Source organism: Pleuronectes platessa, chromosome 2 (genome assembly GCF_947347685.1).
Source record: "Pleuronectes platessa chromosome 2, fPlePla1.1, whole genome shotgun sequence".
NCBI lineage: Eukaryota > Metazoa > Chordata > Actinopteri > Pleuronectiformes > Pleuronectidae > Pleuronectes > Pleuronectes platessa.
In genome coordinates, this window is record NC_070627.1 from 4,189,749 (window position 1) to 4,205,487 (window position 15,739).

The 15,739-nt window shown below is 43.3% G+C and overlaps 2 protein-coding genes and 1 long non-coding RNA gene across 4 annotated transcripts in view; 2 read left to right on the forward strand and 1 right to left on the reverse strand.

The window, feature by feature from the left end:
• Positions 1-793: 793 nt before the first annotated feature.
• Positions 794-11,970, forward strand: ccdc71 (coiled-coil domain containing 71). 2 transcript variants are annotated; one of them, XR_008333070.1, is made up of 3 exons: positions 794-919; positions 8,464-11,454; positions 11,496-11,970. XR_008333070.1 is itself a non-coding variant. In XM_053411415.1 (2 exons), exon 2 carries the CDS (start codon positions 8,474-8,476, stop codon positions 9,533-9,535), a length of 1,062 nt encoding a protein of 353 aa, XP_053267390.1. In that variant the 5' UTR covers positions 794-919; positions 8,464-8,473; the 3' UTR covers positions 9,536-11,970. The 2 variants fall into 2 exon arrangements, 1 of the variants encoding a protein (XP_053267390.1); XM_053411415.1 differs by having other exon boundaries at positions 8,464-11,970.
• A 1,687-nt stretch (positions 11,971-13,657) lies between these two features.
• Positions 13,658-15,180, forward strand: LOC128424981 (uncharacterized). The gene is made up of 2 exons (XR_008333075.1): positions 13,658-14,660; positions 14,751-15,180. It is a non-coding gene; the product is annotated as an uncharacterized LOC128424981 (long non-coding RNA).
• stab1 (stabilin 1) overlaps positions 15,020-15,739 on the reverse strand; it is a 46,641-nt gene continuing 45,921 nt past the window's right edge. Inside the window, exon 70 of the mRNA XM_053411428.1 lies at positions 15,020-15,578. Coding sequence (XP_053267403.1) covers positions 15,522-15,578 — 57 coding nt within the window. The 3' untranslated portion in view covers positions 15,020-15,521. The remainder of the gene's footprint in view (positions 15,579-15,739) is intronic.

A 15,739-nucleotide genomic window follows, 5' to 3' on the forward strand; every position in this document is an offset into this window, starting at 1 on the left:
ACAATACATTGAACTAATTTGACCTCCTCCATTTAACCTCATTAATTATTACTTTTAAGAATTTACTTTTACATTTCATTCAATTAACAGAGGCTTTTACCTCTAAACACCCATCACCTCATCTATTGTCTTCGACAATATATATAATGATTTAATTGCTAAAGCGCTTTAGCCACAAACACAAAAATGGTGTTTGTGGCTAAAATTGTCATATATATGCATATATATATATATATATATATATATTTATGCATATATATATGTATATATATCGATACTTCCTTATATAAATATACATATCAAATAAAAGATATATATACATATATATATATGTATATATAAGAAAGTGTCGACACCCTGGACATGTGCTGTATATAGGGAAATTTCAAATGAATTTCAAGGGAAATTTTGAAATTTCAAATGAAATTAGATTGACTCTCAAACCCGATTATCTGGAGAGATATCTAGGATAATGTATATTTATATTATTAGTTAATTACTAAAGCTATTTAGCCACAAACACAAAAATTGGCAAAAGCCCCGCCCCCGCCGTGACGTCAGTATCTTTGGAAGAGTCTAAGTTGGTTTATTTATGGCGTTGTTATAAATTCAAACACACGTTGGTTTATTTACCTAGCCGATATAAACACCAACGTCTGATTTAAATGAAGAAACATTCTCGTATTTTTTCTGTTTCTGAAATGATTTAGTTTGTTGTCATCTTCCGCCCCCTCGCCCCCCCTCGGAGCGGACAGAGCCCGCCCCCTGTCCTCTCTCTCCCCGGCAGCCTCCGCCTCCCCTCGCCTCTCCTCCCCTCTCCTCCCCGCTCCGTCTTCCACTTCACTGTTGTTGCAGCCATTTTACTGTGGACCTTCGGCGCAGCGGCGGGCGGAGGATGCCGACACAGCCCCGTTAAAAGGTAAAATTCTGCCGCCACGTTCACCGCGTTCCCTCGCGTCGCTCGCCGCGGGTTTCCTCCGGTTCCAGCCCAAGGGGAAGCGTAGGAGAGCCGGGTGGGGGGGAGCGGCCGCGGCGGCGCAGGCAGCTTCAACTCGCGGCAAAGGTTCAGAGTGTTTGCCGCTGCCACTTCTCAAGTCCCTGAGAAAAATGGCGACGTCTTTCACCAAACAGATGAAAGTTGTAAATGAGCCTCTACGTGGAGGCTACGTGAATATTCAGTTGGCTACAGTTGAACAGTAACTGGAAGCAATTTAAGGCTTATTGGCGCGTCCATGTGGGGGCGCTCAAGAGCCAGCGAACCTTTCAGGATTGCGCACATCTTGTAGCTTAACCCTCATTTGCTAGCACGTTTTCCCAGCATGTCAGATTATTATTTTTTAAACGAGTTGACTTGAAGTGTGTTTTCTTTGTTCTCTTTAGTCCAGTAATCGTATCAGTTTGCTTGTTCTGTCAGTTTAGCTACGTTCAAATCGAGTCACATGTCCACGAGAACAATCCTCATGAATGTCTCCCTTGTGTGGCATTCGCACAACTTCGTAAACTCGTGAGTTCTACGTAGAGCTGCGAGTTCTCTAGCTATGACGTTTTTAAGAAACTAAATCGTGGAATGTTATTTTTATGTGAAATAGAAAGTCGTTATATTAAGTCTTATAGTTTTTATTCTGAATTGTGCTAGTGACTGAGGAAACATCCTACGTCTCAGGTTTTATCCGCTGTTATTATATCTTTGCATTTCCATCATGACGCTACATGCTAGCTAGCTGACTTTATGGTTAGCCTCTTCGGCCTCACCGACAGCAATGTTGCCAACTTAACCCCTTGTACACCAATCAAACTCAAATCATAATGCTTAAGTTCCGTTTTGAAGGCATCTGTACTGGTAATCTTGTGTGGTCGCTGTTGAAGGCTATATGGGCGCTATCAAGACCTTGCCGCACCGTGATTGGATGAATTTACTAAATGCCAGTGTGCGCTGTACGAGTCATCTTCAACAGATGAATATTTTTCAGGAACTTTTTAGGGCTATAACAACTGATCAATTTAAAAACAAAATAGTTAGCAATACATTTCATCATGGAGTAGTTGGCTGTTTGTCTTAATGCACGGCACACGCTTTGCCCACATCTCCGGAAGGCGCTGTTGCTGGATAATAGAAGTCCAGCTCAGGGCCAGATTCTAAGTTCAGACTTCACACCAATACGTAAACATCACAATTACTGGAGAAGTACCAATAGTGTTCAGAAGAATTCCCCGGGGATGATCAAAGTTCTTTAAAAAGAGATATACCTGAGCTGGCTCCGGAACTTAAACCTCGGTACTCCTGCTTATATAGCCCAAGCTAGCCTCCTATCAGGTGGGTTTCACCAACTCCTTTTAGTTTAAACGTATTGTTTTATCCCCCAAATAATGGTGCCTGTCCTTATGAGCCCATTCTATTGATGTCAAACCTAGACATGTCCAGAGTTTACTTAGACACCAATAATTCTGGGGGGTCCAGGTTACTTCCAGACGGCTGGGGAATCTTAGGGGTATTGGATTGGATTGGTATGTTTTTGGAACGTAGTATATATGTTACTACACTATATGCATTTTTAGTACAGGGTGTACTGTATCTTTAACACAGGGTATATTTATAAGAGCATTCCACGCACAGAGTAAACATTTAACAAGGTTTTCCACAACAGTGAGAGCCGGCCAGCTTGTGTCCTGTGTTGCTCTCTTGACGATACCGTCTCCTCTTCAGAGTAAATGTTTTCTAAATGGTGGAGACGAACGTCACAAAAACTGCTGTGGAGACGACATTAAAGCCCTCAAAGACAACCGTTAGCTGCCAATGTACGAAGCAGAATTTTCCTGACCTGGCAGCAAAACATCACAAAAGATGGGGAACCATGTCTTTTTTTGACCTTGACCTTTGACCTGTCAGTGAATCATTCAGAGATACCCTACAAAGCAATATTCTCCCAAAAAAAGACGAAGGACGAATGTTGTTCATAAACAGACAGGTAAAAAAAAATAATGGCTTTGTCCGTGTGCTCTATAATTCAGTATTAACTCAGGGACAAAACTGTATAGTTATGCATGAGATAGAGAAATGCATTCAAGGTCACAACTGCAGCTGAGACCATGAGGTCTGACTATCTGCATGGATGGTAAAAACATTGTGGACTATAGTGCACAGTCTTGCATTTTGTTTGTTCTTCTGCTATATTTACGGGCCCGTTCAGCAACAGCTGCAAGGTCCCTATTGGGATTGCTCAAATTATTATTAGGACCCGAGCAACAATTCATCATTGAAAAGACTCCATATTTATATGCCTCGGCTCGGCCGACAGCCAATGACAGAAGACATTATGACTTTCGGTTGTCCATCCCTCCGTCCCACTCTTGTGAAAGCGATATCTTTAGAATGCCTTGAGCAGATTTCTTCAAATATGGTATAAATACTCACTTGGACTCAAGGATGAATACAATTGCTTTTGGTGGTCAGAGGTCATGGACCATGGTCCTATGATTTTGATTTGTTGTAAATGCAGTATATCAAGAATGGTTTAAGTGAATTTCATTATATCTGGCACAAAGATTCTTTTGGTCTCAAGGATGACCTGAATAGATTTTTTTAGTTCAAGGTCACTGTGTGTGCTCAAAATACAAATTTTCTGCTTTGCGACAACTCCGGAACGCCTTGGGGGAATCCTTGGCCAGCTTAGATTTAATTTTGATAGCCAAAAGTCACGGTGGCCTCATGAAGTATGCTGATGTTTTTCTTAAACTTGATTTCAGCTTCATGGAATGTCTTCAAACTTGGTACTACAGTCATTCGGAATCAAAGATGAACTGACTCGATTTTGGTGCCTGGCGGTTAAATGTCAAGGTCACAGTGCAGCACTGAAGAGTAAAGAATAGACATTCCTTTTCAGACTTACAATACTGTCAAAAGATATCTAATGTAGTGGTTGGTGTTTTCATGTTGAGGTTAGTACAGCTCTCACCTTCTCTTGCACTCTGTCTTACAAACCTAGTGATCTATCTGTCACAGATAGGCCATCGGCGAGGCTGGTAGCCTACCACATCGGTAGCCAAGTGGTTCATCAAAACATCCATAACATTTTGAACATACTCTGTGTGCAGGCAGACACTGGCATTGCATCCTCTGCTCATGAGAGTGAATCAATTTAGGCTACAGAGGCAATGGAGAAGCAAAAGCGAGACAACCTTCAAAAAGGCAATTTGCCAGCCACCGACACCTGCTCTCTACTTATCCTTGCTGACTGATTCTTCTCTAGTTTTGTGTTCTGCTAGTGTCCTTATCACTACTGGTAGCATGAAGCGGTCCCTGCAGCTCAATCACGTTGCACAGGTAGTGTAGCTCCTCCAGGATTGCACATCCATATGTGCAGTCACAAGAAGGTTTGCTGTCTCTCAGCACAGTATCAGGAGACCGGCCGTTACACAAGGAGAGCTGGACAGGGCCGTAGAAGGGCATCGACCCAGCAGCAGGACCGGTATGCTCCTCCTGCTCCTTTATGTGAGGAGGAACAGGAGGAGCACTGCCAGATCCCTACAAAATGACCTCCAGCAATCTACTGGTGTGCATGTGTCTGAGAGCTAGGGCCGGCCATCCTCTGGTAGGCCTTTGCCCACAGCCCAGCACCGTACAGCTTGATTGGCATTTGCTAAGGGAACAGTGGAATTGGCAGATCGGCTACTCGAGCCCCGTTCTCTTCAAAAGGAGAGCAAGTTCACACTGACAACATCTGACCGGGCTGAAAGAGTCTGGAGATGCTGTGTTGAACGTTATGCTGCCTGTTCCATCATCCAGCATGACCGGTCTGGTGGTGGGTCAATGATGGTCTGGCGAGGCATATCCTTGGAGGGTGGCACAGACCTCCATGTCATAGCCAACGGTACCCTGACGGTTGTCATGTACCGGGATGGAACCCTCAGAGATTACCAGACCATTCTCTGGTGTAGTGGGTACTGGGTTCCTTCTGGTTGCGAACAATGCCCTCCTCATGTGACCACAGTGTGTAGGCAGTTCCTGGATGACAAAGGCATTGAGGCCATTGTCTGGCTCTCACATTCCCCAGGCTTAAATCCAACTGAGCACCTATTTGGCATTATATATTGGTGCATCCAATGCCACCAAGCACTGCCACAGACTGTTCTGGAGCTCACTGATGCCCTGATCCGGGTCTGGGTGGAGATCCCCCAGGACAACATCCTCAGACTCATCAGGAGCATCATGTCCAAAATGTCCTATCACAATAAAGGCAAAAGAGAGAGTTTGAGGCAGAGGTAGGATGTTGATATGTAATCTGCCAATGTTAACTGCTCGGAAATCAGTCAGTTGAACCAGAATTACCAATTTAGCCTTTTAACTGATTGCTAGAATGTTGAACAATCTAATTGTTATGCCTCCACGAGCATTACCTTCAAGTATATCACAGCATTATTTCAAGGTCATTCATTTAAGTGGGAGCTCCAGAGATTTCATATCCGAGGAGCCTATTGTACTAACGGTGAAACTATGATGTTAGACAATGATGTCTAATATACATACATTTAGAGATTTTGATTTTAATAATAATTTAATTCAAACATTAACTTAGACTGGATCTGGCAACATGTAATTCTCAGTGTCACGGCTCATCGTTTATAAGGTAACCGACCAATCACAGGCATTTGTCAGCTTAGTCAGGGTAAAAATTATGTCATTGTTTGAAGTTCTTGGATACTTGGAAACTCATGCATGTAGCTTATAAATTGTGACGTCTCCTCTTTAATCTGTCATCTGTAATGTCTCTGCTGCTTTGGTTAATCACAACAATGACAGAATATTGTAGTTTATCCCATCAGCCCTATCTGGATTCATGTAGGCACAGCAGCATATCACAACAGGCATTATCTCATGGTACTTTACATAGTAAATGCTGTTAGGGGATGTTGGTGACTTCCTGCCAATAAGTACACTTGAATAACAGTGAGTCTCAGCTGTTGAAATGAGTACTTGGACAGTGTGATATAAGCACTACCTGAAATGACAGAAACCGTCTCTGAGGGAGATTTATTTGACTTGTAATTTGACACTCATGTCGTCCATCTTTACACAGTCTATGGTTATCCCAATAGTCCAGAGCAGAAAACTTTGATTGGTTTGTCTTAATGAAGGTTGTGCCAGCACCAAGCTTTAGACTCCAGTATCAGGTGTGAAAGCAACACACAGTTCAGTCTTTCGCTTCGGTACCAGCTCGGTTTTACTGTACATTTTAAACTTGCAGTAAAAAACTGTTTCACCTTGAACTAAAAACGCTGTTAATTTGTGACTCTGAATCAAACGGTGGAGGGTCTGCACTTATCTGACCCCGATGAAGACATTTCTACCACGCAGTGCATCCCCCTTCAGTCACTGTTAATTTAGAGACTTCCTGTAAGCGTTGCACAGTCATGGTGAATCATGGGAAGTTGTCTTGTTTGCACTCGCAACATGGAACCTGTCCTTTGTTTTCATCTTCCTTCTTGTCTGTCTCCTTATTCCTCGTCTTTCTTTGTCATTTCCCTTATTCCTCCCTTCTTGGCTTTCTCTGTACTTTTGACAAACATTGACATATCCATCTTATTCTGTCTGATCTGTTGAACACATTCGATCAACATCTTTGTGTAATCCTTGAGATGTTCCCCACCATAATAAAAGAAAGAACGAAGATTTCCCATTCGGAGGAGACATGGCACAGCTGTTGGTGTTCCTTGTGTCAAAAAAGAAAATTCTGATTAAAATGTATAAAGTAATCAGCCCCTCAGGGCCATTGCACTTCAATGGCCATGCAAATGAATGGAAACAAAATTGTGAATGATTCAGAGGCGGACTTCAACACGTCACTACCTTTTAACATTGCGACGTGATTTAAAAAAAAATCATCTCTGGAAAAGAAAGACAGGATTTAAAAAAAAATCATCTCTGGAAAAGAAAGACAGGATCATTTGATGATTATCTGGTCCAATAACTATATTGAATTTAGTAAATTGCAACATTGATGAAGAGGAGATCTTTCTTTAATTAGATCTTACAAATTTCCCGTTTTTTACTGGTGGTGCTGCCGGCACCTTGGTAATGACAACAACCATTAGTTTAACCTAAAATATTAGCATTGAAACCCATGTTAAGCAATCTAACATTCCTATTATTGTGCTGTGACTCGGACAGATGCTTAAAGGAGTTCAGAGTGATGGTGCCGTAACTGGTGATTGACTAATTCTTCATGTAGCTTGACTGCAGTTGGTAACCTTATATGGTGATTTCCAAAATGGATATAAGGACACTTATTCTTCATAGTTTTGTGTCTTTATAATAATTTTTACCTGGATGCTTTAAAAACAATTTTATATTTGGCAGTTTTCCTTTGCATGAGACATTGAACCTCCTTGTCAAGATTTCTTCTGGGGGAGGAGGATCCCAGGGTTTGGTTTCTCCAGTCCCAAAAGTCCTGGAAGCTTCGGCAGCTAATGATGCTCATTGTGATTAAAGGTTTAAAGGCCCAAGCCTTTTATACATTTATCACAAAGGGGGAACTGAGCGAGGGCCATAGTGGCTTCTGCTGTCAACTCAGAGCAATGAGCCAGCTGGGGTCATTCTCTCAGGAGGTTTGGAGCTTTACCTTTTCTTTTTATTCGCTGGGTGCTGTCAGCTGGTCTGATCATGTGAGGTGTCTGATTACCTGGCTGCTGGAAGCAAACTAGCTTGTTTCACCCAATGAAAAACTCCACCCTGTGTGTTCAGCAGTACAGGTTCATTCTTCACATTTACTGAGGAGCAAGAAGGTCATTGGTCAGACAGAAGCAGCTGAATGATTGTGATGATAGAGAAATTATCAGAAAAGACAAATATCTAATTTGTTGTAGAACCTGTTTGCACTTGTTTACATTTAGGTGGAACTCAGTAGAGCGCATATCAATGCCAGCAATGTTTTTCCTATGAAACCACATTTAAATCTTCTAGATCTGGATTCCCACCAACTTGCTTTTGTATAGGTTCAGGCAGTATTCAAGAGAAATTGAAAAACACAATCCTCTCCTCATTCCACATCCACCCCAAAATTAAACATTTCTTTCTCACGCTATGTTCCATCCTTGCAAGTTTCCTGGATATCCGTTAAGTAATTAAGTAGGTAAGTAAGAAATCCCCCAGATTATTATTACTACTGATGACAACAGTCTGATTTGCTGGGTGATGAATCACTGCTGTGCACTGCACTGGAGAACTGCCTATTGCAGGTTTAGCACAAGTTCTTTTTAATCCTTTTTAAACTGTCTCCATTTGATTTGGGCTTTTTGTTTTGATTGTTCTTGATCTGGAAAAGCCGGAAAACTTTACTAACTTTTGAAATACCAATTTCCTTTCATCATATTCAAAAACAGGCATCTAACAAATTTAAGGTTGCATAGAAAAATACTTTAGATCTAAAAGCAGTTCCCGAGTAACCAAATGCTGTTTTCTCTTAACAGGACTACAAACATGGCTGACGCGGGGAAAGGTCCCGTGGTTGGCCGGCCAGTGGCATATGCGAATGAAGAGCGTAAGGCTGTTCATTCCTGGTCCCGGATCTCGTCGGCAGGGCACAACGTCCTTCTGGACGCTCTCAAGATCCTCAGTCCGATGTCCCATGACTTCTCGTGCACGGAGGAGTTAGTCACCTTCCTTCAGGAGCTCAGCGAGGAGGGCCACAAGCCCCTTGTGCTGAGCAGCAAGGACGTCTACAGATATCGCTCATGCACGAACCAACTCTTGACTGTAGACATGCTAAAGCCACCCAACAAGAACGTTAGACCGACAGCCAAGAGAAAGGGAAGGAGGCCCGTGACCAAGAAGAGAGAGGTACACCCATCCTGGAACACTTCTGAGGAGAGCATCCCCATAATTCAAGGGGTCCGCCCTCCAGAGCTGCTAGTGGACCATCCCACCATTGTCTGCAGTAGGACCCCCGTTCAGACTGCAGAGACGTCGCGGACACTGCAGGTGCAGCCTTGTCTCCGACTGACCAACATTGAAGGCCTGTCAGGCTTCCACACGGCTAGACTCCAGATCCACACTACCTGGAACTCGTCCTCTGAGGCACCCTCTGTTTCCTTTTCACAGCAACAGCACCCTCCGATGCTTTCAGGAATACCTTTGCAGCCTTCTCAGAACGGTGGCGGGGTGTCCACCAAAGCCGTGGCCTTGTTTAGTCAGAAGAGCCTGTCCTGCCCTATCCGGCTTGATGGTGCCCTCATTGGAGATTCGGCACCAGTCTTCTCCGCTAATGGTGTGGCGTTTCCACAGACTCACACGGAGCTGACAAGCAATGGCTTCCACAGGACCAGTCAGGGCACGAAGGAATTGAACATCCCGGCCCGGCAGAGAAATGGTTGGAAGGACAAGAACAGTTTTAGATCGAAAGTGATAAAGGTGGACGACTCTCGTTCGGTAGCCGACGCTCGCAGAAAAGCGCAGAAGATCCTGCAGGTCAATCTTTCACCCGTGATTCAGATCCAACCTCTCAATCACGTCTTGAGAGACTTTAGATACCAGAATAACTGACAGTTCCCCCCAAACCCATCCACATTGTGTCCTAGCAGATGTTAGTGTTTTAAAGTCCATTAGCCTGTAGCTGGCTGAGCCCCAGTGTTCATAGCAAACATCATACATGGGTTGTTGGGATCTCTGCTGAGTGTTGGAGGTCAAGAAGTTAGTCTTAATGTGGAAGTTCTGTTTCCTGTCCGGTGCACCCGGGATAGAAAGGCGTTTGAATTAGGATGATGCTTTTTCTGGGAAATGTCAGGTGGACGAATGCTGGTACATTATCTCTGTCCACAGAATATGTTGTGTTGACAATTAGAGTGTACGACATACACAACGCTAAAGCTAGCCATCATTCTGCCCAAGTCACCTGGCAACTAGCCAATGTTTGTGATGACTTTATGGAAACAGCTTTTAGGTCAAAGGGGAATGTTCTGCTCTTTCAACGAGGCACTGGGTTTGTTCAAAGAGCATTAATGCATTAACAAGTGAGTTGAAGTCCAGCACCATTTGTTCCAAAGGGTTTTTACTTGCAGTGCTTATCAACAGTGCTCTCGCTCTGTGGGGCCAATTCTCCATAGCAAACAAGGAATAGGACGGTCCCACTTCACACCCAGATAACTGGTGGATGAACAAGGGGGGTATTCAAGCTCTTCAGACAAGCAGATGTGATGGTTGGTTGGTTCTGGGAAAACAACTGAACTTAACTAAAAGGAAGGGGTGGGGGGTGGGGGAGGGGTAGTTTGTTCTCCTTTTTTGCATTTTTGTTGTTTCCACTGGAAATCGAGAAGGCTCTTGGAGCGAGCGGGGCAGGGAATCAAACCCATGGCACACAGATTGATACCTGGATGAACCACAGTCCTTCCTTTTTTTGGTTTATTTTCCAAAAAGTACAGATTGCCAAGACTGTTGGGAATATTTGATGCCAGGAACCAGTTCTTATTTAAACACAAATTTCTTGCTTTAATCTCAAAGGCATCTGTTTTCTCAATATTTATTTGATGTCAGAATATCTTGATTGTTATATCAGAGTTTCTTCTCCACATTGTTTCTTTTCGGTCAAAAGTATAAAGTGGAATAACATGAAACACACGCTGCTGGTTCCTGATACGTTTTTGCACTTCACAGGCAACTAAGGTCAGTCGGACTTCTGATGATTTGAGACATTTGTTTTGCTGATTTATCGGTGGTAAGATTAGGTTAACCTGAGCTTCAGGTCATTTTTATTTCTTCTCCATTTTAATTTGAATCTGCAGCATATGGATGTTTTGTCTTCCATCAGAGTTGCTGCCGAGTATTGCCAACAAAGTCTAGGTCATGGTTTCTTGAATTCTTCGGCTGAAGATCCGACTGTTGTGACTCTTGTTAAGATTAAATAAGCACTTTGTGAGTGTGGCAGAGATTCCACTGTCACTTGTGCCAGATTCTGAAAGTCTTAAGTATTTTTATTTGCCGCAACTTGTTGAAAATATTCCCTCAAATTTGGTTTCACTTTCCATGAAACTACACTGGTTTTTGGTACTGGTGCTAACTTTGCCATGTTGGTACTGAATGAAGTGACTGGCACTAGAATGTCCTCCTGTTTCTCCTCTATTGGTTCAGATTGGAGCATCAAAGAGCAACGACTTCCTGTGAATTATTCTTTGAGCGACTGATAGTTCGGCTGCCCCCTGCAGGTTAAGATGAGAATGCCAAACCTCCTCGCGTGTTTTCCAAAGGGTTTCTACTGGGAGGAACCACCTGAACCCATATTCATGTTATCATCTGTGAGAAACTCTGTGTTGTCCTGAAAAAATTTGTTTGAGAAGTTTGGGTAAAACCACATTCCTCAAGATTTTGGCATCGGAAACACATTTTGATAAAAAAAAAAAGATCTAAGCTCTTGGTGCACATTTTCTGGAGCCTTAACAGATCTCAAGCAGATAAAGGCTCTGGAAAAGGTCAGCAAGTCACCTTGATGTAACATTGAGTTACTCAACAGCCACATTTGTTGATGTCCAGATATAACAACTAAACCCACATTAGGTCAGTGACTCTTGAAAGGTATTGTGTTTCCAAACTCATGAAGTCGACACCATACAAAATCAAATTGATTTAGATTCCGGTCACAAAGAATAGATTCAAATCGGTGAAATTTTTCTGCTTTCAGTTTTGAAAAAGGTTTTCTTGAATAAGAAAGCAGTTCCTCCGTTGAACCTGACACCAGATCAGCGTCTGGTGCTCAGCTTGAACAGGTTTTTGTACGTCTCTGTCCCGGTGAGTTCTCGGTTCTGGAGGAGTCTCCTGGTCTCCTTGTCTCCTTCTGTCTTCACGCAGCCATGTCCACGTCCTCCACCAATTCCCTTTTGTAGGTCTTCTTTCTGTTAGTCCTGTTTGTGCAACACTTGTATGATATTGTATTTCCTACATGATCTTTGAAAACCTTTTGTTAAATAAATAAAAATATTTAAAAATAATTTGCACAATTTTGTTTTCAGATACATTTTCCAGAACATGTTGGCCTCAGCAGGGACAGTGCTGAATCGGATCTCAGGCTGAGAACGATATCACGTGATCAATTTATGTTGTTAAATCTTCCAAACAGCTGTTTTCTTTCAGCTAAACTTCAATGATAAGAGTCGTCAGCTTTCAGGTTCAAGAACTTCTTAGGTTTCAGATCTTTAGCTACATGCAGCTTCAACTAATGCAGACTATTACAGCTTCATGCTTAGAATGTTCCGTTTTTTATTAAGACCAAGACCTTTTGTCATTGGGTCGTCCGTCCATCCGTCCCATATCTAAAGAACGTCTCATTCAGTTGGACACGAGGATAAACTGATTGTATTTCAATGATTGAAGTTCAAGGTCCCAGAAAGACCTCGAGGGAATCCTTTCACATCTGGTACAAAAGTTCATTCGGACTCAACTTCCTCACAATAGTTATTCATATATTAAACTAATGTTTCACTGGTAACAAAAGGAACTTCTTGTAATTATAACGACGTCCCAGCAAGTCCTGAATGGGATAAATAATAAATTGGTTGACATCAAACAAATCTGCTTGTTTATTGTTTTAATCCGTCAGATTCATCTCACAAGGGAAGAGATGAGTCAAACTCACTGGGGTTCATGCTGGCCTTCATCCTCAACACAAGGCATCAGTACGTGGACCATAACTAGCCATAGGGCTTCGAACCAATAAATTCCCTGAAGTCGTTCTCAGACATGAACTCTTGAGGATGTCCACAGAATTTGATCTGGATCCCAGTCTTCCCCATCTGCCAATAACTGGCATCGCCATCACGACAAAGCGCCAAATAACCATATAACCATAGCATAACATCTTAATTCTGCTTCACCCTCACATGTGCAAGGTCAACAACCTTCAACATATACGTGTTCCGAATTCAACTTGAACTAAAACGAGTCAATTGCGCAAAAATACTTCAAAATATGGAGGGAAAGTCCATGGCTACTCAACTTTCTACAGTAGAACTTGAGCAGGCCGCTAGTGCTTGAATAAGAAAAACGTCCATTCATAAATCCATCCATCCATCCTTACATCCATCCATCCATCCTTAAATCCATCCATACATCCATCCATCCTTAAATCCATCCATCCATCCATCCATCCTTACATCCATCCATCCATCCTTACATCCATCCATACATCCTTAAATCCATCCATCCATCCATCCCTCCATCCTTACATCCATCCATCCATCCATCCATCCATCCTTACATCCCTCCCTTAACGACTCATTAAAAGATCTCAAGATGGAAACCACCTCGTCCAGTGGCAGCATTGAGAGGTGAGAACATCTCTACCCAGTCAGAGCGCAGTATGTAAATGACGTGTTAATCACCAACATGGCTGCAGGCCTCGGGCTCATGAGACACGAGAGCCCGAGCGACTGCCTGAGAGGAGCAGCTCGGTTCCTTCTCCAGCTCTTTGTCTCAGATCGGATCAGTTTCGTGAGTCACGAGGTCAGACGTGAGCCAGCGTCACTGTTTTTAATGAGGTCTGTGAAGATGGCAGCCGGCAGCAGTGGAGGCCAGGCTCCCCCCCCCCCCCCCCCCAACCTGGCGGCTGCTCTGCCGCCAGCGCCGCAGCTCAGCTCTTTGTGTGTTGGGGGGGGGAAGGGAGGGAGGGAGGGAGGCATGTGGAGAAGCAGCCGGAACCTCCACAACTGCTCGTTCTCCATTTTGAAAAGGTTGCCTCATCACAGATGCTCTTGATGTGGCCCATACGTAGAATCCCACTGCTCCGTGTTTCCCAGTTAGCGTTGATCTGCTCACATGGAGGCAGAGGGAGGAGGTCAGGCCGGTGGTTTGGTGTCTTGAATGTCAGCAGCAGAGAAGTCGGGCTATTTAAAGCGAAGGCACATGGTGACGGAGCATTCGGGTTCGTCGGCGGGAGCCAGAGTTCAACGCAGAAGAACAACAACAACCGTGTCATCCTGTGAGATCAGAGCAGCCGAGGAGAGGAAGCAGGTGCCATCCTAAACAACATGGCTGCCTCCACACTGCCTGGGTCAACAACACACGTTTCCTGTGTTTGAACGTTTCTATGTTTCAGACACAGACGCCACACGGACACATCGGACACTGACCCGGAGTTTGGTGGTTGTCGTGAAAACTAAAATAATCGATACAAGTATTTGTTAGCAAAGAAATGAAGGAAATCCAAGAAAGGATCATTATTTCTTTTTTATTCAAACAGGTGCAGGGTCAGAGGATGTGGAGGTTTTGGCTTTAAAAGCTGATTAATGATAGTAGCTTGACTTTCATTCGTCCAGACTGAAATATTGACAGTTGGAAGGATGACCATGAAATAAACGTGAAATCTCCATCGTTTCCCATCCTGATTAAAAAGTACGTAATCTAACACCCCCATGAGTTAAGTAGGTTCAGCTTCACTACTCTGCTCTGTAGTGATCGTGGTAAAGATCCGTGAATATCACAGATACACACGCTCGACCAATCACGTGTCAGTCTCAGCCAACCCTGACTTTTCATCCTGTTTTTATGCCTGAAAACACTAATTCAAACCTGCTCTGAGCTGAGTTTCATAGCTTTCACACATGAACTCCAGATTGGGTGCAGACTTTGCCTTTGACATGTGAAGACACATTCACCACAAGGGGAAGATGTCCGGAGCGTCAAGGTGAGAGGTGTCATGATGTAAATCCACTGAGGAATGCAAAGTGTGTTTGTCCACAGCACATCGACACATTTTCCTGCTGTGTTCTCACAGGTCCTCACCCACAGTCCAATTTGTGGAAAAGATCTGCAGCAACCGACTGTGACGTCTGCGTCGTAAACAGGAAAATGTCCGGACTTCAGTTCATGTGAGGAAGCAGCTTTACAGACTTGCTGGTGAACAAAGTGGAGACTCAGAAACCGAGGAGCCGGATATTCTTCTCAGGAGTCGGTGGAGAACCAATCAGAGGGAGAATGAGCCTGAACGTTGAAATGGCTCCATGGTGTTAATAATAAAGAAAATAAGTTATAAGATCGATGGAGTTTGTTTTCATAGTTTTATTCTAGTGATCAACTTTTACTATTCCAATATCCAGTAGAGACACAGCAGCATGACAAGCAGACTCGAACATATCAGTCTCTTTTATTTACCTGATATTTGTTTCCATCAGGATCCGTGAATTAAAGTCCCTAACTCACCAAGTGAGTCGGGATACAAACATCCTTCCAACGATTTTTCATGGAAATCTGCTCAGTAGTTTTTACGTGATCCTGTTGATAAACAAACTGTTTGTTTTTTTACATCGTATTTGTCTCTGCTGAGACCGGAACAAACAACACGTGCCACGAAAAGCAAAACAAGGAGCTGAACAAGTCACAGAAACACAATCATTTAAAATATAAAAATACTTTTTCATTTCAGAAACTGACAACTTTCATTCTTAGTTGGATGTGGATGTGAACTGTCCAAAGCTGAACCACGATGCAGTCAGTAGGTTATGGTGGTTTGTACACAGCTCCAGTGGTTCTGTTTTAACTGGTTTCGCTAGTCCAGGTCCAGAATCTTTGGAGGTTCTGCTGGTTCCTCTCCCGGACCGGTTTCCTGCAGGAAGGAGAGAAAATGATCAAACCAGGAAGCGGACACTAATAATTACTGCTCAGTGCGCAGGGCCGTTCACAAATAACTTTCAACTGTTACTTAAGTAAAGAGTCGTGAGAACTGGCTGAAGTCATAAAGAAACAACCCTAACCCTAACAGCTGCT